The 24278-nt window shown below is 43.8% G+C and overlaps 1 protein-coding gene and 1 long non-coding RNA gene across 5 annotated transcripts in view; both read right to left on the bottom strand.

Annotated features, from left to right (window-relative positions):
• Positions 1-6161, bottom strand: part of LOC118210745 — a 28618-nt gene extending 22457 nt beyond the window's left edge. The window contains exon 1 of the long non-coding RNA XR_004761906.1: positions 5245-6161. This is a non-coding gene — a long non-coding RNA (uncharacterized LOC118210745). The remainder of the gene's footprint in view (positions 1-5244) is intronic.
• Positions 6162-7047: 886 nt separating this feature from the next.
• On the bottom strand, positions 7048-20848 carry znf740a (zinc finger protein 740a). Of its 4 annotated transcripts, XM_035387883.1 has the most exons (9): positions 20716-20848; positions 18042-18209; positions 16705-16878; positions 15666-15782; positions 14716-14839; positions 13181-13276; positions 12209-12304; positions 10094-10212; positions 7048-9525 (listed from the first exon to the last, which is right to left on the bottom strand). In XM_035387883.1, the coding sequence occupies exons 2-9, from the start codon at positions 18084-18086 to the stop codon at positions 9352-9354; spliced, it is 945 nt and encodes a 314-aa protein (XP_035243774.1). In that variant the 5' UTR covers positions 18087-18209; positions 20716-20848; the 3' UTR covers positions 7048-9351. The 4 variants fall into 4 exon arrangements, with proteins under 4 accessions (XP_035243774.1, XP_035243775.1, XP_035243776.1 ...); XM_035387884.1 differs by lacking the exon at positions 12209-12304; XM_035387885.1 differs by lacking the exon at positions 13181-13276.
• Between the last annotated feature and the right edge of the window lie 3430 nt (positions 20849-24278).

The raw sequence follows: 24278 nt of genomic DNA, 5'->3' as shown, positions 1-24278 counted from the left end.
CTGAACTGAGAGGGTACAGTGGTACAGTGGGCGGCAGTGTAGTATTATAAGTATGGAACTGGTCTCGTGACCTAAAGGTCACAGTTTCAATTCATGGGTAGGACACTGCTGTTGTACCTCTGAGCAAGGTACTTAACCTGCATTGCTTCATATATATCCAGCTGCAAATGGATGCAATGTAAATGCGATGTAAGTCGCTCTGTATAAGAGTCTGTTAAAGGCCTGTAATGTACTGCTATGGTCCTCCATTATGGTCCTGGAGAGCCACAGGATCTGCTGTAAGTGATGGACTGAGCGTGCCCAGCGTGAACGGGAATGGAACCTGCGCTCTGAAACGGCGTCGCATCGCTCGGCTGCGCAGACCGCAGCGCGTAAACAGAGCGGAGCGCAGCCACAGGGGCCCGCTAACCCCCCGCAGGGGCGCTGCGCCGCCCGGCCCGAGACTTCCCCCCTCGCTGGCGATGACACCGCATCGAGCACGCCGGGCCCCGGGGGCGCCGCAAATCAGGGGAAACGGCCCGGCCTGACGGGGCGGGAGCGCGTCCCCTCCAGCTCCCGCCAGCCAGGCTGATCTCATCGCACTCCGGATGTTTGATTGCACCCCGCGTCAACAGGAGGGGGCAGATTTGGGAGAAGATAGAGAAAGCGCAGCGATGTCGTGGGTGTGGGGTGTGGGGGGTGATTAGGAATGAAAGACAAGCACACTCGCGCTGGGTAATGCTGAAAACCGACCCCTGAAACGGGGCAGGCGCTCCATTAACCCCGAGGCCAGACTCCCGGAGAGGCCAGCGCGCTCCTCCACCGGAGGACCGGCGAGCGCCTCAGACACGCACGCGCGACGGGGCGCCGCAGACCGGCCCTGACGCTGCCCAGGCTACCGCGGAGCGCCGCGGCGGCCAAAAAAAAAACCCCCGCCGCGCTTCACTCCTCCGGAGCCTCCCGGGGCGGTGTTCTGTTTCGTGTCGTTTCTCAAACCGGCGAGCGCCGTGGCCGATAATCTGCTCCAGCGCCTGATTTACCGGCGCATAACCGCGCCGAGCCTCGGGAGAGCCTTTCTCCTCCGCATCTTTTCTTTCTGCTTCTTTTTTTTTGCTGAACAGATGGAATTTGGACCGCGCGGGCGCTGCAGGGTCCCTGTAGCGTGTCCCGGCTCCGTGCGGTTCCCGGTATACAGCAATAACGCGGTTTCATTACAAACTACGGCAGAGAACCGTAATACTCGGCACCACTAAACGCATGCGAGATGTCTCGAGCCCATCTCCTGTGTATCAGCACATCAAATACACAGCATTCCCACGCTTTCAGCAATATTCCTCCGCTAACACTTTAGCCTAAGGCGTCAAGCGTCAATGAATAATAAAGCATTAACAACTGCATTATATTCCTTATTGATATTTAGTAAATACATAGATAGCACTTTTATGAGGCAGACAGGGTTTCCAGATTGAGGAATTTTAGACAGTACACACTGTAATATACAGTGCTGTGAAAAAGTATTTGGCCCCTTCTTGATATCCTCTATTGCACATTTGTCAGACTGAATGTTTCAGACAAATGGGAACCTGAGTAAACACAAAACACATTTTCTTTTTTTATTATTATTATTATTATTATTATTATTATTTAATTTACTTAATGAGAAAAGTTACAGTATCAAACACCCATATCAGTAACTCAATCAACCATCTATCAAATTTGATTGATAATTAGATTCAGCTGATTGAACACAGCCAGGCTTGACTGCAGTCAGCCCTGTTGAATCTAAACCTCACTCATATTGAACCTTACCATCAGAGTGAAGTAGTCACCATAAGTCACCAATAGAGGAAATAATGATGGGGGCAAATACTTTTCCATGGCACTATATTTAAATACCATTGAAATTCCCATTTCCATGCCTATTGTAACCTTTACTGGAGTTTCTTAATTTGGCCACCCTGGCCCTATATTTAGTAATACATTTACTAACGTATTAATATTTACCATCCCGCGAGATGAAATCAGATCCGAGATTTACTGGGTGTTAGTCTATCACTTCTCAGGTTATATTGGTTCCCATAAAAATGCCAGGAATTTTACATCAATTTGCTGCTCGGTTGTGAATTGATGTGAACAGTGAATAAGAGGCATGCTGGTGTTAGGCAGTTTTGAAATATAGATCAGTGGTGTGACTCGTCAAAACCAGTGTTTCCATGGTATGCGTGTGTGTGTGTGTGTGTGTGTGTGTGGTGGGGGGGAGGCTCAGAATGTATTTTTGGCAACATGGGTATTAGAGAGCTTTCACTGATTAATTCATTTTGATTCTACAAAAAATACAACCGTCTTTCTCATTCTACCAAAGTTTACTTCCCTTCAAGATGCAAAATGATGGCACCACACCCGTCAGCACTTCACCTTTTGAGGCTTATCTGTGCTCCAGACAGAATGAATAAAAGCTGGTGCGTTCAGTCACATCCGACCTACTTGTACATTTTTTTCAGGAACTCTGGGAAAAAAACAAAGACTCTAACATACAGGGCATGAAATCAAGATTTCATGTGCAGCCCTGAAGGACCTACAGTACAGACGCCTTTGAAGCGCTGAAATGTACATCTGCTGTGTTAAAATTACCTTGCATCCCTGCTCCTGGTGCATCCTGCCCCCAACTGGAAGCTGGAGGAACTGATTGGTTTTTATTCTGATATATCAAGAAAGCCAGGTTAAAAAAAGAAGAGCTGTAACATTGCCACATAAACTGCAGTTTTATTTAGCCAGCTTGCTAAAAAAAACTGGAAAGAAAGCACATTTATGAGTTGTATTTATTGTGAACATCTTCAGCTAGTGAGTAAACCAGCTGTGGCTATAGCCTGCCAGCCTGCCTGCAGGGCAAGGAAACAGAGAAATCCACCATGTCTGTTTATAAAATACAAAACTGGCCTATAAACTGCAATCTTACAGAGTTAGCGAGCTTGCTATTTTTAAATTATATAAGCTTGAGGGATCAAAGCTGGTGGTGGACCTTTCACTTACTGGGCAGTATGCAGAATGCATCTAAACGTATAATGGAACTGTATGATCCTCCAAACGATGAAAATATTCCCTCAATGTCACATATGACTTTTTCATCCACAGGATGTACGCTACTGTTAATGCTGGTTCCAGAGCACTGCTTATAACCAGGGCTATAGCACGTAAATGACTAACATTAGTCTAAAGTGCGCACTGGCTCATTTGCAAATGAAATCGAATCTCTCATTGTTCCGGTATGACCTAGGAACAGATGGCAAATGTCTGAAATGTGATCCAGATACTGTTGGCTGGCTCAAGGCACAGCTTTGGGTGGTCATTCTCTAAAACAAAAAATAAAGAGTGGACCCTGAGCTGTGTCTAAATGGCTCAACCAAGACATTTATACGGCCACCTTATTGTCACTTGCATAGTATAGCAAAACTGAGACAGATTAGGCTGTCAGGTAGGCTAAAGACATTGGAACTTAAGGGCGGTGCATGTCTTTGTGATGCCTGGTTGCCCAACTTTACACTGCAACTTAATCTAGTGAAAAAATTCAGCAGATGGAGTGCTGACCCCCCCCCCCCCCCCAACCATAGGCGTGCCGTCTCAATTTTCAAATGAAACAGGGCCAACCAGCAGAGAGGCCCCAAAAACGCCCAAGAGAATTTTTGAAAAATGTTCATAACAAGGGCTGGAAATTAACCTCGCCACTCACCAGAGGCAAGAAGTTTAGTTTGTGTTTCGAGCGAATCCAATTTGAAGTTCAGCGGTCAATCAGGCAGGGGGTTGGGCTAAGGTAGTTGAATGACACCTGTCTAATCCGATCTCTAGCCATGCAACAAGTTTTCATGGCAACATAAATCCCCTCTCTATTTCAGAAAATCACTCAACTGCGCTTTTTATTTCCAAGGACAGCTCCGCCCGTACTGCATGAGGAGCTCCACGCACGTGCTTCAAATCTCTGAATGTGATATATTTTATAGGCCTATGTTTCAAATGTGTTATAGTCTGTTAAAATGTTATAGGCCTATTTGGCCATTATTCCTATAAATATAAATTCCTACATTATATTTACATTTGTTAGTAGTAGAAGGGTGTTTCATTTCTTAAAGCTTGTTTTCACATTAATAAAAACATTTCACATGTTCCTCAGAGCGAGTGTCATGCCTCATTTGTCATTCCCAAAAGCTAGAAATGGGTAGCCTGTCTGCAATGCACATTTCATGTTTGTTTGTTTTTAAATAGAGCTTTTCAAAATTTCAGTTGTGAGTGGTAGAAAGAAGAAACACAAAGCTTTTAGGTTTTGTGGAAAAGGCTCAGCGTTTACTTCTTAAAGGGATATTTCACTGTGGTATATAAAAGCTATTTTCTGCAGCCTACCGAAATGGTATTTGCAAGCATGAAAAAAACACCAGCTGTCCCTGCGGACCGCGAACAGTATAGCCCTTCCTCCCGGTTGGCAGGCTTCGAACTTCCATTCATTTTCGAGACCTCGCCAAAATTAATCTACAGAGGATAATACACCAATAACTTTTTAGGTACCTTTTTTTGTGAGTTGACAAGCTGTTTTCAGGTTTAGGTTATCAATAAACAGAGGAACTATTTTTAGATAGGCTACTGCGTAGAAATACGGCAAGCCGTCGTTTGATTTACTTTGTTTTTGTGCACAATGATACATCACGTAGGTAAAATAACGAAACTTTTTTGCCGGACCTTCTTTTCCCTTTAAAAGTAAATGAAACGCTTGAAACACATCAGTTCCAAAAATAAATCTCGATTAATTATCCTCCAGTTGATTTGTGCTACAAAACTATTCATTTCGGCGAGGTTCTGAAAATAAATGGTAGTGAATTGGGAGCCTGACAACTGGGAAGAACGGTGATGCTGTTAGCAGTCAGAAAGGACAGCTAATTGCTAGTAAACGCTATGCCTATGCAAATACAGTGGGGTAGGCTCCGGTAAATTATTTGTCATACCAGTCAAATACCAGTCAAACTTCCGTTTAGGTTTTTGGTGGTCCTGTATACATATAGGCAAGAATAGAATTTTGAAACGGGCGTCTCTACCCCAAACCACCACATGTGACACACCCCTGTTCACTGTCCAGGCTTCATGTTAAATTCAAGGCCCAAATTAATATTGCAACTTCACTGACTAGGACATTGAATGTTATTCGCCCAGTCCCACTGTGCGTTCTCCAAGAACTCAATCGATGACCCTTTGTAGTTGCATGTACAGGTGTGGAAAACCTACCTGTTTTGGCTCCAAGACTGGCCTTAACGGCTACCCGTTCTTGTTTACGTATTCCTGTAACTTTGGATGTTCAGCCAATTTTGACTTCATTGGTCTTCCTGGATTTTGATACTTCTGTGACACGTGGCTGCACAGTTCCCCTGAAAGATGCGACATTGGTGCTCGTTGTATCGTGATTGAACTCAAAACGAATGTTGGGGGGAAAACAGAATCCCGGAGTCATGCCTTGGCTGCTAATAATAAATGGCCATTACTGTCACAAAAGTGAAGGGATATCGTTAACTTTCAACTACTTATAAAAATCAATCCTCCATTTCCCAAGTTTCAGTCTGGCTCACAGAGCCTCAGCGCAACGCCCCAACGGAGACCGTGCGGGTAGATATAATGCTCCCGTCTCCAACGACACTAAAACAGCCATTTATCCTGACAAATGGTCCGTCTCGTGTGAAATCATGGCCTTGGCAGCCCTGCACTCTCCAGCGCCGCAGAGAGAAGCGCCCTCTTGGGGTGAATAAATGCTACCTTTTCTGGAGGGATTATCCAGGGTTTATCCAAGGTGAAAGGCCTACATGAAAGCACTTAAAAAGGCCCTCCTCACTTCATACGGACACTTCTGCACTCTGCTGGCCACTGTGGGAATAGATTTCCTTACATGGAAGTGGAGAACTGACGGTAAAGAGGGAAGGCCACGAGGTTCACACTCCGGAGACAATAAATTCTGATGCAATTAATGAAGAATCTAAATTGCAGTAACCCCGTGTCTTCTTTTAGACCAAAAGTCATTTATCCCTTGCCTTTCAATCCAGTCAGGGTTTAATCTAACCATATGTATGTGTGTGCGTGTGTATAAATGCATGCTACTTTGTTCTTTTGTTTGGACTTCACTGTCCTGCAGATGCCCATAAGGCCTTATAAGCTGGGCCACCAGTTTGTCTCCAAAATGTGACCTGCAGGGATATAAAAATTTAATTTAAATGCTGTGAAAAGCATGTCTTTGGGCCAGTGGTTATCACTCCTGGTCCTGGAGAGCTGCAGGGTCTGCCGGCTTTCGTTGTTACTCAGCTCTCGAGTAGCACAGCAACTGATCGATTTAAGCAGTTGACTACAAATTACTGAGGTGGTCGAAATGGAATAATTGTTTGAGAAGGGGCTTCAGGAATAGGCTATCGTAACCTCTAGCTGGTGGAGGACTGAAATACCATGCGAGAAAACAAGGGGAGACAGACTGGCGGCCCTACTTGAACACATTTGTAAGAATTTAATAAATGAAGAAAGAAAAGAAAAAAACACTAATAGAAAGCATTTTATGCTATCAGAAAATTATTAGGTTACTCCAAACTGAAAAAATGCTTCTGGAATAAATTCATGAAAATAGTTATATTTCAGTACTTCCAATGTAAAACATTTAGACTGAAAATAACATATGGGGTATGAGTGGAACAATACATAAGGAAGGGGACCATTATGGACTATAGACAGTCCAAGGTTAATCCAAGATAGTTTAAAGGCCAAGAAAACCTGTGCCCTGTCTACTTAATCACAACGTCAGCACAATGGTAAGAATTTATGGGCATTGGTGTTTTTCACCTTACCTGATGGAGACACGTGGTCCTCGAACCTTTCATCTTGTGATTGAAAATGGCGCATTCGGGAGCGACCGCGACGCGCGTGCGCGCACAATCGTCCTTCACTATTTACACTAACAGCCCCGCTGCTAGTGATGACATCCTTAATTAAGCATCTAATGACCGCTGCATTCAGGTTTAACAAGGTACCCCATAAAAACGAAGGCCAAAAGCGATGTCTTTTTTAAAAAGGCGTTTATTACAGCTTAATGAAAGCCCTGCTCTTCACTCCATACCATTGTCACTAACTGGATCATGAGGGTAAATATTAGTTTGCCCGTTTTAACAATAATGGCGATAACAATAAAAAAAAAAAGTTATTTAAACGCAAAAAATCTTCATACCTACACAAATAATTAATATATGATCCTTTTAGTTAAACCGAGGATCACAGCTCTGCATGCAAGACTATTAAAAAACTCTAATCTGTGATTGCTACTCTAGACACAGTTGTTCTAGTATTCCTATTAAGATTATTCACTACAGTTTTAGGGGTAAGAAGGGGGTAAGAACAGTGTTAAAACACTGCAATCTTCTGAGGTACTCTAGGTCCCTAAGAATACTTAAATACAAGACAATCTGATTTCTCAAAACAATACTAATCCAAGTATTGGTCATTTGTTTCTTTTTTTCCACCATTTTAAAGCGAGGTTATGTCTCTCTTTCAATGGACTAAAAATTATAGCCGTTTAAAAACAATACATCCATTATCAGCTCCAGCTTTTTTTTCTCGCTCCAGTGTTTAAGAATATACTAAGAAAAACAAAAAAGGTCCTTGAGATTCGGTGACAGGGACGTTGCTAAGCGACAGAAGCGGGGGTGGGGGGTGTCCACCCAGTGCTTTCCCCCCCGCTTTCTGTCCCCTGGGTTGCCCGTAGCGCAGCAGCACGTGATCCTCAAACTGAAAACGCCGCTGGTGGTCGGGATTTCACAAACGCGTTTCGTCGTTTTCAGACTGGCGGAAAAGAAGGCTGCGAATGTTCAAACCGGACGCGGCGACTAGGGCCCGCCTACGGATCCCGCAGCCCCGCCCCAACAGCCCCTGTTCGGTGCTGCTGCTGCTGCATGTGCTCGCACCTCTGGCAGAAAGAGTGCGGACTGCAGCGTAACCGTCAGAGAGCAGGCCGCCACAGCTCTGCGTTACGGAGACCCCAAACCGGTCGCGGCTGTGGTCACAACATCTGCACATCTATTCTGGATGAGGAGTTCTGCATTGTGTCCTGATTTTCGCTTTCCTTTTGGCTTGAATGATACAGGTGTTAAGAGAGGAAACCTATTAACAGTCGGTTGTGACGGTTGTGACAGCTGCGCGGAGATCCACGGGCGCTTGCCCCAACGGGATTCGCTTCACGACACGGAAACCTACATTTTGGCTTGCCGCTCTGAGGTGGCCCGTTTTTTTATGAGGAAAAACCGTGCTCCCCTCAGAGGTGTGCCATTTGGGGCGTCGCCATCCTGTGAACTGCACTCCTTTGCTGCCCCCTGCAGGCTTTATAATGCAATGCGGCAAGCGGCAGTCTCGCGATCGCAATTTCGGAATTGTAAAACCCGCCACTGATAACTGCCAGTCACATTCTCTAGCTAACGTAAAAACAATTTTTTTTTTTTTTTTTTTAAAACCTCAAAAAAAGAATACAAACGCCTGTGAGCATGTATGAAGGCCACAAGGTTTTGTGTCTTACTTGTTATTCGGTAAGTCTGTCTGTATATATTAAAACAAGAAAACATTTGACATATATTGGTAAAGCTGCCTCCTGGTGCAGTGTCCTGAGTCTTCAGTGCTGTTCTACACTGGAGTCTAAATGGGTCGTCTCCACACCACACAAGATAACTGATCCTCTCCTTTCCATTACAGAGCATTATGGCATTATGACCAACAATAGCCCTGTTTTGTCAACGGGATGGTTTTCATTTGTAAATGTCAAAAAAGCTTTTTCGTCTCCCTCAGTTTCACAACCAATGCCTGGTATACAAACCTAACCTCTACGGTTCTACCATCATCTGACAGGGTTTTTTTTTTTTTTTTTTTTTTTTTTTTACAGATAACTACATATAATTTCCCTCCATAGCTTCACCATATGCATGTATAAACTTAGCTTTAGCCGTTGCCATGGTGTTGACGCCCACCCTTCCATTCCCCACCTTTCGGTACCATAAAAACAAACGGTAAAGTCGAAATAACAAAATAAAAAAATATAGAAATCAAATAGAAGAAGTACAAAATTATCCACCATCTATTGTAAGAAACTAGATGACAAAAAAAGGGTGAAGGAGGGGGAAAAAAGAAAAGAAAACAAAAAGCACGTTCAAATGTGTCTCCTCCCGGAAGCTCATGACCGGATCTGCGATTTCAGTCAGCACCTGGCGATGGCGCCAGTGAGCTCCAGACTGTTAGCCCGTGAAGCTGTGGCGTGTTGTGTTTCTCCAGGGTGGTGGTGGGGTGTGGGTGTGGGGGGTAGGGCGGGAAGGAGAGGGGGGTCTGTCAAACTGCCAGGCGGCCGGGGGGAGGGTGCAGGGGGCTCCAGGCGGCCGTGGGGGGCGGCGGCTCCTGGGAGTAGGCCCTCACGTCGCAGCAGGACTGGTTCTCCACCTTGGCCACGGCCCGTCCCTGGCACAGCCGCCGGTGTCGCAGGAGGCGGTCCGTCCGCGAGAAGTTCTGGGCGGGAGGAGACGCGGGTAAAGCTAACGGGCACGAGAGCCGAGGGAACGAGGACGCGCTCTACCCATTTCAAACGCACTGGGACAAGGAGCATCGATATTGATTGATGACGAATACTGATTAACCGCTGATTTAACAGCACCCAGTGTAGCAGGTCAATTAACAGGTCTCTTGAAGATCAGAACTTAACATTATAAACATAGTTAAATTCAGGGAGACGGTGATTTGACGGTGGCAGTAAAGCCGGATCGACCGCAGTCGTTGTCACACGAAGTCACCTCCTAAATCAGCAGAGTGATGAAACGCTTTTGTTCGCATAGGGAGCCAGATTCACGGAGACCGTTAGCATATTCAAGACCTTTTAGCACATGCAAAACTAATAACAAAACCAACGACTGGCGCAAAGCAAATACCAAGACCAATCATTGGTCACGTTACTGGTTTTGCATGTGCGAAAAGGTCTTGAATATGCTAACGGGCCTTAGTGAATCAGGCCCCGAGTGCGTTACGGCAGACGTGCGTGGAGGAGAACGCACGCCGGGGGGGGGGGGGGCGTCTGTCTCACCTGCTGACAGCGTTCGCACTGGTAGGGCTTCTCTCCGCTGTGAACTCGCTTGTGCCTCTCCAGGTGGTAGCGCTGAATGAACCGCATGTCGCACAGGTCGCACGCAAACGGCTTCTCCCCTGAACGCACGGAGAACCTCGTTAGTGACCGCTCCACAGGCACAAGGCTAATGTAATCAAGCCGCTAACCAACCAACACTAACGCCACACTACATTGCACTGCATTGTAACTGAACATGCCTCTGGTGAGGGGTCGTAAATAAATAAATAAATAAATAAATAACGACTTGCAGTGCCGTGAAAAAGTATTTGCCCCCTCCCTGATTTCTTCTATAATTGCATATTCGTCACTGTGAACGGTTTCAGATCTTTAGACAAAATGTAATATTTGACAAAGGGAACCTGAGTAAACACAAAACACATCTTTAAAGTTATCATTTCATTTTAATGAAAAAAGTTATCTATCACCCATGATGGATCAACCAATTAAACAAATTTAATTGGTAAGTAAATTCAGCTGATTGAACACAGCCATGCTTAATTGCTGCCAGGTTTGTTGAGACTCAATCTCACTCATAATGAACCTTTCCATAAGAGTGTAGTAGTCACCAGAAGGTTTCTACGAGCACATTATGCCACAATCAAAGGAAATTCCAGAAGAGATGAGGAAAAAAGCAGTCTGGAAAGGGTTACAAAGCCATTTCTAAACCTCTGGGACTCCACCAAACCTCACTTGACAGCCATTATCTCCAAATGGAGAACACTTGAAACTGCGGCAAATCTCCCTAGGAGTGGCCAGCCTGCCAACATTTTTTCCAAGGGCGTAGCAACAACTCATCCAGGAAGTCACGAAAGATCCCAGAAGAGCATCCAAACAACTACTGGCCTCTCTAGCCTCAGCTAAGGTCATGTATTAAGCTGTTCATGACTCAACAATAAAGAGACTGGCCAAAAATTGGATTCATGGGATTAGCAATGAGGAAACCACTGCTAACAAAAAGAAACATTAATGCTCATCTCAAATTCGCAAAAAAGCACCTGGATGATCCCAAAGGCTTTTGGGATAATGCTCCATGTACAGATGAGTCAAAAGTGGAACTTTTTGGACAACACGGGTCCAATTATGTCTGGTGTAAAACAAATACAGAATCTCACAGTAAGTGATGGTGTGGGGATGCTTTTTTCTTTTTTTTTTTTTTGCTTTCCCCTCGGGAGCTGGACGACTTGCCATTATTAAAAAAAAAAAAAACATGAATTCTGCTCAGTACCAGAAAATTCTTGAAGAGAATATCCAGTCATCTGTCCATGCACTAAAGCAAAAGCGTAATTGGGTTATGCAGCGAGTTAACAATCCAAAACACAAAAGCAAGTCCACATCTGAATGGCTGTAAAGAAGAGTGGCCTAGTCAAAGGCACTGACATGAACCCAACAAAGATGCTGTGGCAGGATCTGAAACTGGCAGTTCATCCTCGAAAACCAACCAATTTGTCTGAATTAAAGCAACGTTCCGTAAAGAAGAGCAGGCTAAAATTCCTCCACAGCGATGTGAAAGACTGATATCATAGTATAGGAAGGGTTTGGTTGCAAGTATTGCTGCTAAAGGTGTCGCAACCAGTTCAGTTTACTATTTTCACATGCCAATTATCTTTTTACATGGATGCTGTGGGTGTTTGATCTTTTTTTTTTTTTTTTCCATTAAATTAATGAAATTACTTCATCTGAAAACCATTCAGTATGACAAATATTAAATAATACAGGAACTCTGAAAGGGGGCAAATACTTTCTTATGGCACTGTATTGGTCTCTGCTTCACTGGTTCTGTAAGTGTTTGTTTGCAGATACTGGCCACAAAAAGCCAAACTATGACTCTTTCTGTAAACAAAGCTAGTGGCAGTCAGCGAGCTGTGAGTGTTCTGATTAAAACTGACTCATGTTTTTTTTTTTGTTAAATTCTTTTCCTCTGATTTTTCCTGGACTAAAATTACATAAATTTTATATTCTCAGCAACAGTGTATTCGTTTTCAGTACAGGAAATTCACACATGCTTTATTATTCCCCTACGTCCTTGTATACATAGTGCGGTGTTTGAGCAAAAAATCAAATAGGGGTAAGTACAAAGCTTCTCTCCGCTGTGAATTCGCTCGTGTCTCTTCAGGTGGTAACGCTGAAGAAACCGCATGTCGCACAGGTCGCATGCAAACGGCTTCTCCCCTAGGTGCACAGAGACCCTGGTTAGGAAACGCTCCCCACACAAAGGCACACGTCATCAAAGCCGCTAACGCCGCGCGGGCCCGTGCGCCTCCGCTCGCGCGCGTAGCGTGACGTTAGCGCTGTGGGTTAGCAGCTTAGCGGTAACGCTACCGAAGCACGGTCGGCTTTTCGTTACCCGTCGGCGCGGCGGTGCGCGGACTGTCTCTGGATTAACGAAAAGCGGACCGTGCTTCGTGAACGGCTAATTTAGTTTATCAATGCTAAGCACAGGTAAGCCTAGGCACAGAAAAATTTTATGGACTTAGGCTGGTTTGTTTATTACTGACAAGTTCCCATTTATTGCTGGTGTTTCGAGCACACCTGTAATTTTGACTGAATAGTTAAATAGTATATTGTTCACTGATTCGGCTCACGACTGCTAGCGACAGAAAGCAGGGTCAAATCATATGAATACGGCTAGTGGCAATCAGTGAGCCAATCCTTTTACTCACTATGGATTTTATTTTTTATAACCGACGTTCTGCAGGGCAACAGCATCATGAATAAGTCCTGTACTGGGGGCACACCTGTATTTTCACTTGACTAACATTACATAATCTCTTGCATTAGCTACATGCAATAGCTTTTTCTGCACGTCAGGGCATTAGCTACATGGCTAATGGTAAATGTTGTGAAAAGCACCATGCAAGCATTTTAACTTCTGACCATGACTTTTAAAAATCATCCATTGTTTAACATCCCTGGTAAACACTAGTTAAAATTCAACCATTTCATCCTACTTGTGTCATTCTAAACCAAGTGCATGCACAGGCACGCTTAATCCAGCAAATAAAGTATTTGATAATAAAAAAAAAATTAAAAAGAAGTGAGGCCTACAAAGCATCGCTCCGCTGTGAACTCGCTTGTGCCTCTCCAGGTGGTAACGCTGAATAAACCGCATGTCGCACAGGTCGCACTCAAACGGCTTCTCCCCTAGAAGGACAGAAAGCCTGGTAAGGAAATGCTCTTCGGACAGAGGCACACATTATCAAAACCGCTAACCCGCAAAGCTAACGACACACACACAGCGTCACCAAACAAAAAACAACGGCTAACGCTTCAACAGTTGTTTTTGCTTCTTAAAAGGAGAGAGGACACTTCCCAACTGTCAACAGACAGCGATGGGATCCCAAGGCAGAGAGTGCCATGGTGGGGGATCGAACCCCCAACCACACGGGCGGGGGATTCGCATATTGGGTAAGAGTCAGCCTCCCTACGTACTGCAGCACACGTCTCGACCCATTACTTAAAAATCGGTTACACTGTTGCCCTTCCCACATTAACTTAATGGTAACAGAAAGTCTCATGGACTGGGGCTGACAGCCAGTTAAGGATAAAGCTAAGGATGTCTGTTGTAACAGCAGTAAACAACCTTCTTTTGTCATTTCTCTCATTTTCACTTGTATCACCATTTCCATATTCAATGCAGAATGAAGCCCACTGACTGAAACGTCTGCATTCTTGTACTTCTAGCTGTCAACAAAATTGTTTTTATTGAGCTTCACAAAGGCCATGTTGAGCATTAACGATAAGCAGAAATAAGTCAGAGAGACTTAATGGACCGTGGGTAGTTTTTCTATTAATGGTAGGATTCTGTTTATTACTGGTTTTCACGATAAGCTTCACTGACATCTGCACACAGTTAGGATGTTTATCATTTAATGTTTAAAAGTTTCAGCAATTAGAATTTAGCAAGCCTTTAGCTTTCTTCATTGATTTGTTATTATTGTTGCAAGTTCTATTTTAAATAAAGTTGAAGTTCATTTAAAATTGCATGACTTGATAGGGACTGCATACAGTGGATGGCAATTAGCAGTATGTTGCCTATATGTTGGTAGAGAGCCCTAAGATGTCAACGACCGTCTTGCAACAGTAAAGGCTTTTAAAATAAAAAAAAGCACCAATAAACTGACACCCATTCTCTTAACTGCGAACAGCCCAAGATTTCTAGTGCCATCAGCTGTGAAAAAACCAAGCCCTGACTCGTGTAAAAAAAGCTAGTGCCAGTTAGCGAGCTGAGAGCATTCTGACCATAATCATACATTATCATCATTTGCCTCAAATTATATATTTATTTCAATTTTACATTAATAATGGACCATTTTCTTTTTTTTTTTTTGCAGGGGAACAGTGTAATGAACCTGCATCGCTTGCAATCGCTGACTGCCACTAGAGTGAAGACGCCCACTCCAGTGATGCTGAACAGCCATAGACAGAGGTGCCGAAAGTATTCGCCGTGTTTCTGAAGCCCACCTTCTCAAAGCGTGCGCGTGTCCGTGTACACGCGATTCACTCAAATCGTGACGGACGTCGCCCCCCGCTCGCACCGCGGCCCAGGCGCGCGGGGCTGGTGGAAGGCGGTGGGCGCTCACCTGTGTGGATGAGGATGTGCCTCTTCAGGTGGTAGCCGCTGCGGAAGGCGCCGTAGCAGTGCTCGCAGATGAAGTTCTTCTGCACTTTGAGCGGACAGTCGCCGTTCTCGTCCACCACCACCACCTGGGGGTGGGGGGGGGGGGGGGGGAGTGGGGGTGGAGAGTCACAGTGAGAGAGGCGCTCAGAACAGGCGTGTAATGACAGGCCCTCAAGATGAGGCACAGCCTTTAATTGAATCACTTTCAGATTCATGAACAATTAGCATTTTTCATTGGTATTTTGCTTGAAGAATAATATGCATTTTAGTTTATGGTTCACATTAATGCAGATGCACGTACATTCGCGTGATACAACTGTGTCTATATATTCATATATATGGAGTGTGTGCATGCATGTATGATGTGTGCATGTGTGTGGGCGTACATACAAAATCAAAAATACACAATGTATGCTGAAGGGACCTGTGTGCTTTTGAATTTTGTCTTCTTATATTTCCAGTTAATATTTTTGCCACACTTATTATTCATCAGAACAGGTTTCAGTGGCCTGTCAGTAGAAGCACTGAGGGTACATTCCAAATATACAGTACAAGCTTCCCTGAAAATAACACACATGTGCAGCCACGCACCCACCCACCAACCCCCATACACACATACGCACCTACACACAGAAGTTTGTGTTGCACAACCCCTCCCCCCCTTTCTTTTCCAGTGTCTCCACCCCCCCACCCCCTCCATAGTGCAACAGCTCCCTGTGCCCCCCCTCCCCCACCTCCCTCCCGCTCCCCACCCCCTCCCTCACCACCGCTCCCCTCCCCCTCTCCCCCCCTCGCTCCGCTTCCCCTCCCCCTCTCCCCCCCACCACCCCCCTCACTCTGCTTCCCCTCCCCCACGCTCTCACCCCCACTCGCCACCCCCCCCCCCCCCGCTCCCCTCCCCCACGCTCTCACTTTGCAGGGCGTTCCTGACTTCCTGTTCTTCTTTTTCAGCTGCATGTCGTCGCTGTCCCGCATTTCCTTATCGTCCAACAGCCGAGAGGAATGGAACTCTCCCTCCTTTCTGATGAGCTGCAGGGGGAAGGCAGTCACTTTACAACCAGACGGGAGTGCTGTAAAACCACTGTGTTTACAGAGGAGCGACCCACAGCCTAAATCACTGTGTTTCGAGACAAGTGACCTACAACCACAACCAACAGGCGTACGCAAAAGTGTCCAGAAATCAGAACTACTGCATTTAGATGAGCACCTTAAAACCAAAAACCACTGTGTTTCTCTGAGTTCCTTAAAAATGTGATTAAGAGATTAAAGCCCTTTGAGAGGAACACTGAGAGATAGGTGGCCTAAATTAACTGTGCTAGAGAAGTGGAACCTAAAACTGCTGTATTTAAAGCCCTCCAAAACCTCAACATTTACACAAACCATACCACAGAAACACTACAGCCTCATTCTACAGCTACACTGCTTAAAACTGGATTTGTGAAGGAAATGTGTGATGCTTACTTTTACATGAAAGTCAAAGTTAAAGTTGTTTGCTGATTGAATACATGACAAAGATTGTGCAATGAACTATGGGAGTTTGCGAAAAGGAAAACGTGTAAAAATCACTGCATAAGCTGCTTTTCAAGATAAGGTTTAAAAGACAGGTGCATTTTACTGGCATGCTAATTCTACTGATAAGGTCAAATACCTGTATGTGTACATGTGACTGGCAGGGCATTGAAAGTGAAGCACTCTTAGCATTTGTGTTATGCTCCAAGGAGAGCAAAAACATCTTTTTTGCCACTTCATACATTCAACTCTATAATGACAATACTCAAGTACCCCCCCATTTACCCACAATCCAGTTGTCTCAAGAGTTAAAGAGTTCACCTCCAAGTACTACAGAAATGTAGGCAAGGCAACTGATTTTGCCCAATGTGCCATTTAAATAAATTACTAAAATACATTTGGGCTGAATAAATGGTCTGCATTTCCCCCACAAGTCTCTCACCAGCGGTGGGCAGCTCATTCCAGAAGGCAGGATCATGTGACCCGGCGCGTTGCGCTCGGCGCTCTCCCGCTGCCCGTGACTCAGCGGTGACATCATCTTCTTCGGACCGGCCATGGAGCTCGCCTGCATCAGGGCCATGCTTGACAAAACCGCCTCACAGCCCAGCAACCCCGCCTGCCAGTCAGGGCCCGGGGGCGGAGACAGCCGCGGGAAACGTGCGTAGTCAGGGGAGGAAGGAGGGAACAGAATGAGACCGAGGGGAGTACGGTCGGACTTTTGGTCGAATGGACCACGCTTAAATAGCGGCGTTAGCGCATGTTAACGTGTTTTCGCATCAGTGAGGGGTGCGGCTCATCTGAAAGGTGACCAAAGTATGGCAGCCGCCTCGATGATGCACAGCTGCCATTTTGCTACAGTGCTAACCCTACACCAGCAGAGGTGGACAAAGAGGGATACTACTCGCGGATAATCAGTCAGACAGGCTGGGAATCTGGCAAGGACAACAGGGAACCCCCCTAATATTTGTGAAGAGTTCTGTGGGAGTTAAGGTTGGAGTACACTTGATAAGAAGGCGAATATATATATATATATATATATATATATATATATATATATATGTTTTTTTGTTTTTTTTAATGAGTAGACACTTCAGCTGCAGGCAGTGTCCATGCTGACATCGGTGTGCTAACATCTCGGCTAGCTCGGCTTGCAGGGACATTCACACCGCAGTGGCCGAAGTCGATGCAGAGTTCACTTTTCTCCACAAACGCATCATTTTACGTCATTTAGTTCACACAAACCAGCCTAAGTTCGTTTTTCGCAGCAAGTATACTCCCATTTTTAGGACATCCGTTGACTGCATAATCCAGAAGATAGCCTCTTCAATGGCACAGTGTCCCCATCACTACACTGTGTGCATCGAGTATGTGCTTAGTCCAGAGAGGCATGACTACCCTGCACTGTCCCACCCACACCTCTTCCAACAGCTTAGATTTCCCAGGGGGGCTCCCATTGAAAGCACTACCGAAACCCAGCCCAGCCATCTGGCAGCATAAGATTATGTGGCTTCTTCTTAATGTCGGCTAGGCTATAACATGTTATTGTGCGTGGCAGATACCAATAACTGACTTCAGCACTATTACCAGAGCCGCCCTTGGGTTTTGGTGGCCCCAAAGCATTCCTACATACACACGCACCCTCACACAAACAGAGTTTAAGTGCGCTGCCTTAAACGACTGCATTGAGCATTTAGGCCAGCGGCCTGCTCGGACTACTGCCATCAATTTCAATGAACAGAAGACAAAAATCACAGTATTAGTAATGGCGGGAACACGAACCCATTTCATGTGGTCACGGACTGAGCTGCTTGGTAGGTGTGTCATCGCCGCGGTCCCTAAGCGTGGGGGTGGGGGGGGGGCGGTGACGGAGCTGCCTGAAGAGCCGTCACTCAGGATGGTCTGTCTGACGGGAGGACTCGCCCACCCCGGTCATCTGGCACCAGATCCCTGGAAGAAAAAGACCGGATGTCACGTGACCCCGGAACAAGAAAGTCTACACAACTGCCGAAAGACTCGTCTGGCTTCTGAAGGCAAAACCACAGTAAGAGGGAGGGGCCAGGTAAATGTGACTAACCAATACACGGGTTTCAGTTTATACATGATATGACTTCCAGGATTTTATGATATGAAAGACTGTTAATTTTATCGATTATACTTGAATCAAGCCAGTTCCAGCTAAAGCACATAATCACAAAAGAAAGGAAGGCAAACAGAAAAACCATTACTCATGGTTACTGTTACGGCCTCAAACTCATTTAAAAATGAGGCATATATGTAATATACTACAAAACTAGACTTGAGACAAAAGGGACAAATAAACATTTACTTTCTTACAAAAAAGAAAAAGACTTTAACATAAGAAAAAACAAAAGTCCAGGGATCTGGCCAAGAAGAACAAAAGGAAGGTAAGCTCCGAGGCTAACCACGCAATGAGTCATAGTATCAAGGGCTTACATTAAATTAACTACAACAAAAAAGGAGCATTAAACAAAGCTATGAAAACTGGACTATGAAAGGGGAATAGAAATATCACAAAAAGTTCTTTAGTCCACAGAAGGATCACTATTCAAAGAACAAGCATGTTTACCTCAAGTGCATGTTATCGCACACACACACACACATTCATAGGGGTATTGTCATTTTACATTTCATTAGACTGACAGTTGTGTACTTTAACAATACAAAAGATAAAAGTACTTCTAATGAATCAGCTGAATTTAAAATGCTAATTGTAGAAATAAGGCACATATAAGGGCATTCTGGTACAAAATTACAAGCTATCATCCAATAAGGACTGCTTGCTCTCTTCACTGAAACAAAACGTCTCTTTAACTCGCAAAAGGGTGTATATCCAAGAAAAATACAATTCATTATGAAAAACGATTCAGGAAAGAAACTCCCAGTTCACTTAACCAAAAACAAATTGTTCCCAAGCCGTTATCTTGCTTTTCTTTAAATGCACCACGTTAGGTAAACTCAGATGAACGTGCCTCAAAAACCAAAGAGAACCGCTTCCCTGTCTTCTTTATAGTCTCATATGACACAACAACGCCATTCACAAGTTCTTCCTCACAATTGATATTTAGGTCCCATTAGCTAAACAATGTAACCTGCTATTGTTAACACTCAGTTCATTGCAGGTGCTAAAGTTTGTTATAGCCTACAGCCATCCACTGAGTGTAGCTTTTCGGATCACCTTCAGGAGTCATTTGTCGTCATTAATGAGGCACGTCGAAATGTGGGTTGTATTTTCAAATACAAACAAACTGTCTGATTCTGCTGGAGAGTTTCATCTTAAATTCGGTTCTGGGAAACAAGCAGTTGCCCACAGAGGTACGTCAGTCTGCCTCGAATCAATACTTAAGCTACAACTATGTTCGACTAGTACAACATTGACATATTGTAACTCCGGTTAACTTGGTTCTAGCTACCTAGCTAGACTACATATTATTAGCGAGACAAGTATTCAGATTACAGTGAATTAGTGACAGCTAGGTAGCAGCCTTGACTGCCCATACAAGAAAGCCTCACTTTTCTTCGTTAGGGTTAATTTGCCTAATTTCCTGATTAAAACTATAAATAACCCTGCCATCTCAACGCAAGAAGATAACGTTAGCCGACATAACTTGTTTGCTAACGTTAATTTTCTTTAACACATGCCTAGTTAGCCGGTCAAGACTGAAACAACTATCTACACTAGTCTAACGCAAACAAATTGAACCAGCTGACGAACGTTAGCCAGCCAGCTAGCTAAGGCTAGCTCTGTCAAGTCCTAGACTAACTATTGTTCTAGCCGGGACTGCTAAACCCTACACTAGCCTAGTTCGTTTCGTCCATATGGCAGTTGGTTACATCGCTGTTTATCTCAGTTAGTCTAATGTACAATTAGTTACAGTCGATACATTATTTTGAATAATGGCCGCTACATCTTCATCGTCCCTTATTTTATCCCACACTTTTAGCAATGCATAAGTTACTCCACGTAGAACAATGCATTTGAATTGTGTTGACTGGCAGTTAACGTTAGCTAGCTAGCAATTTAGCTGGCTAGCTAGCTAACTCGCAAACAGCTCTACGTTCAAAAACAGACACGAGTTCGTTATCTCGCCATCTAGCCGAATAAAATAAAAAAGAATGTGTTTCGATCGCGCGTATTTAAAGACCTACAACATGGAAATGCAAGAATACTAAACACGACCCGCCATTGACTCAAATAGGATAGTCTACACGAGCACCGCACAATTCGAGCGAGATTTCGCGATAATGCAAGACGTTTGTGATGATGGTTGCGTACTGCACCCCCCTCGCCAGTCTAGCCACACAAATCGTGCGACCTACAGTCCCCTTAGATAAGTCTGCGGAGCTTATTTCCCACTCTATTTTAAAGTCGATTTAACAACGTAGAGAGTAAGCCATGATTGAAACCAATTGACGTTCTGAATGATTTATTTACCTTTTTGGTTTCCTCGTATTTCGCTGTTTTAATCTCTCGCCCGAGTTCCAGTTTTTCTCAGTTTACAAACACAGGAAACGCCACCGGAAGTGCTCCCCGGGGAGAGGACTGCCACGTGATTGGAGAAAAACGAGCTAGGGTTGGCTGCCATGTTGAAGAAGGTGAGAGGACCGACCACCACCCTGTCCTCCATTTTGGTTGGAGTTTGCCGACCCATGCCCATCCTGCCCATAGAGCGAGAGTTTCCCGTACTGTTATTTACTGTTTCCCATTCTCAGTTAGTTTGGCCTTTATCTAATTCTATTGCATCCAGTATTTCAAGTTTCCTGGATTCAACCAGTGATAAACCATCTAATTTTGGATGGGTTGTACAAAATAGCTGTGTAACACCCAAAATTGCATTAAATGTAAAAGCCTGCTGTGATGAAATGAACATATGTCTGCGAATCTTGACGCCAGCAGCAGCAGAATTGCAACATTAACAACCAAGGAGTCGCAAATTCCAATGCAGAGTCATCAATTGCACTAGTCAGTCCGTATTTTATTTTACAGGCGTTTTGACCTAATGTTTCACCCTAATGTTGGTTAAATAGAATGTACTGACTAATGTGCAACTTCCTTTTGTGTCAGATGTCAAGGCCCAGGTCTATATTTTTGAAAGCAGTAAATGCACATCTTTTATTAATTAATTAATTTACAAGACTGTGGGGCTCAAAATCTCAATTGGAAAAAAAACATGCACTTAAAAATGCAGAATTTTATTCCTGAACATCAAGAATATTTTAAATTATATTCTTAATTATATTCTATTCTTAATTATATTCTTAGTAAGCTTTCTTATTTTTGTTTGTCAAGCATAGTGAAATAAATCTATAATTATTTAATTAATAATTACAGATGTCATTTTACCCTAGGACAGGGACTCCAAACCCTAGTGTTGGAGAACCCCCATATGCAGTATATATACACTCACCGGCCACTTCATTAGGTACATCTGTTCAACTGCAAACTGCACCCGTTAACGCAAATATCTAATCAGCGAATCACGTGGCAGCAACTCAATGCATTTAGGCATGTAGACATGGTCAAGACGATCTGCTGAAGTTCAAACCAAGCATCAGAATGGGGAAGAAAGGTGATTTAAGTGACTTTGAACGTGGCATGGTTGTTGGTGCCAGACGGGCTGGTTTGAGTATTTCAGAAACTGCTGATTAGACAGAAATCTGGACAAGGCTATAAAAATACTGGCAAAGCTGTGAACCTTCCTAGGATTACTGTTAAGTCCACTGCAACAAAGTGGGAAAAATATATAACATACACTGCCAAGATCGAGCCATCCTGCCAAACTGAACTGGACAAGAAGGGCATTTGTCAAAACAGTTACCAAGTGGCCAGTTACAAGACTGACAGAGATCAATCTATTCATGGATTTGATAGCTATAGACTGAAGCCACATAGAAAGAGAGAAATGCCATCACCTGGAGCTTCCCAGTAAATGCTATGTAAATGAGAAACACAAGTCTCATTTTTAGAAAATGTTGCTGGAAAATTATTTTTTGTATCATGAATGTGTTGAATTTATTATGTTAGTTAAACAGGGAAAATAACTGCAAAAAATGTGAAGTTATAAAAAAGGTCTGTAATTCCTACACAGGTCACCTGAAATGGATGTAAATACACTTAGATTAAAGCTGACGGTCTGCACTTTAACCTCATATTGTTTCATTTTAAATGCAATATGCTGGGGTACCGCCAAATCAATTAAAACTATGTCAATGTCCCAATACTTTTCGTTTAACTATATATATAGCTGGAATCAGTGTAGTCATTTAAAGGGGTCTTTGAAACAAAACTGTTTCTGGAAAAATAACTGTGCAAAGATTAAGCAAATGGTGAACAAGTCAAACCTGAATATTTGTCAGCACAAATTTCTGTCATTTGAATGTTTTCAATAACCTTAATGAAGACTTTGGTTGGAATGAAAACCAATGCACACCACGGCTCTCTATAGCCGCGTTTCCACCAAAATTACCCGGAACTTTTAGTCCCAGGAACTACTTTACCAGGAACTAAAAGGTTCCTTCAGCCCGTGGTTGTTTGCGTTTCCACCGCGGTCTAAAGTCCCGCGAAGATTAGGCAAATTAGCCCACTGACGTATGAAAAAGCGACGTTGTCGTCGGTCCATCTGTCATATGATTTCTTCTGTAACCCCATACTACCACCGAAGTAGCCTACATTATTTTCTAATAACCGGGACAGCCCGGAGGTGTTTATTCCACTTATATACAATGGGTTACCAACAATGACTATATATTGTTACTTTTGTATTTATTGATTTTTATTGATTTAATCACCTGGAATTGAAATATTCTTCTGCAGCCGTTTGGGCATATTTTACCGTTGTCAAGCAAAACTGTCGTGGGTAGTTGAACTTGGACCGTTGTTATGCAACAAATAGGATATAATAGGCCAATAGTCAGATTGTAACTGTTTTATATATCCTCTCAAACACATTCATTATGTTTTTATGCGAACATTCGCTTTCATGTCTTGACATCCGAAGCGACAGAATGCATTCACATTTATATGTATAACTGGCAACAACAGCAGAAAACATGCACACGTTGTAAACAATTTGCTGTTTGATTACTTTCTCATCGTCAATTCTATATAGGCTAATCGCAAAATGACAAGAATAGAACGAAAACTCGGGCTTGCGTGAAAATTTAAATTAGTAGTGGTACAGCCACTGTTTGCTTTCCTTCGAAGTTACTGCTAGCCGAGCAGTGAAGTGTGCCCTCCAGATGCGAACTATGCACCATAAATTAGTCCATAGGCTTCCTGGTCTTTTTGTGGAATTGAAGAATGGCAGAGTAAAATTACGGCAGTCTGAAAAAGCTAAAGGTACGATTACTAGAATTAACCTGTTATTTTACCCTGACAAAAAGTGCGGAAGGTGATTTCCAGTTTGCTTTTACTGTATCACCAATGTGAATTACGCAGAACTACCGCATACCTCACATAACTGTACTGTCACAGAAACTCAGAAAATACAATACAACGGGCTAACAAAGAAAATCCGGAAGAAAATATGGTTTTGGTATGTAATATGCTGTCCCAGCACGAATGCTTAGCATTTTATAAAACGAATACTAAAGCAAGAAAAGAACAGAAGAGCACACGTTATAATTCCAAGACGTTGGCAGGCTATAACCAAAAGTAGGCTACTGCGCCGCATAACATACAAGTTTGATTTGAAGTTATTATGAAAATAAATCGGTTTGCGCCTGCATATTTTTAAACATGGCGCCTGAAAATAAACACAAAAAAATGCTGCGAGTACTCGACCAATCAGAAATGTTCAGCGCTGCAAGCTCCACCCAAAAGGTTCCTGTACTTTCGGAAAGTACTACCCCCCGAGCAGGAACTTTTGGGGGGTAAAACAAAGCCCCCGGAACTAAATTTAGACCCTAGTTCCTGCGGTGGAAACGCACTGAGTTCCTCAAAAGGTTCCTAGTTCCGGGGTAAAGTTCCTGCGGTGGAAACGCGGCTTATGACTGATT

Source organism: Anguilla anguilla, chromosome 13 (assembly GCF_013347855.1).
Source record: "Anguilla anguilla isolate fAngAng1 chromosome 13, fAngAng1.pri, whole genome shotgun sequence".
NCBI lineage: Eukaryota > Metazoa > Chordata > Actinopteri > Anguilliformes > Anguillidae > Anguilla > Anguilla anguilla.
Note: the sequence above shows the minus strand (reverse complement) of the source record. Positions and strands in the feature narration are given on the sequence as shown.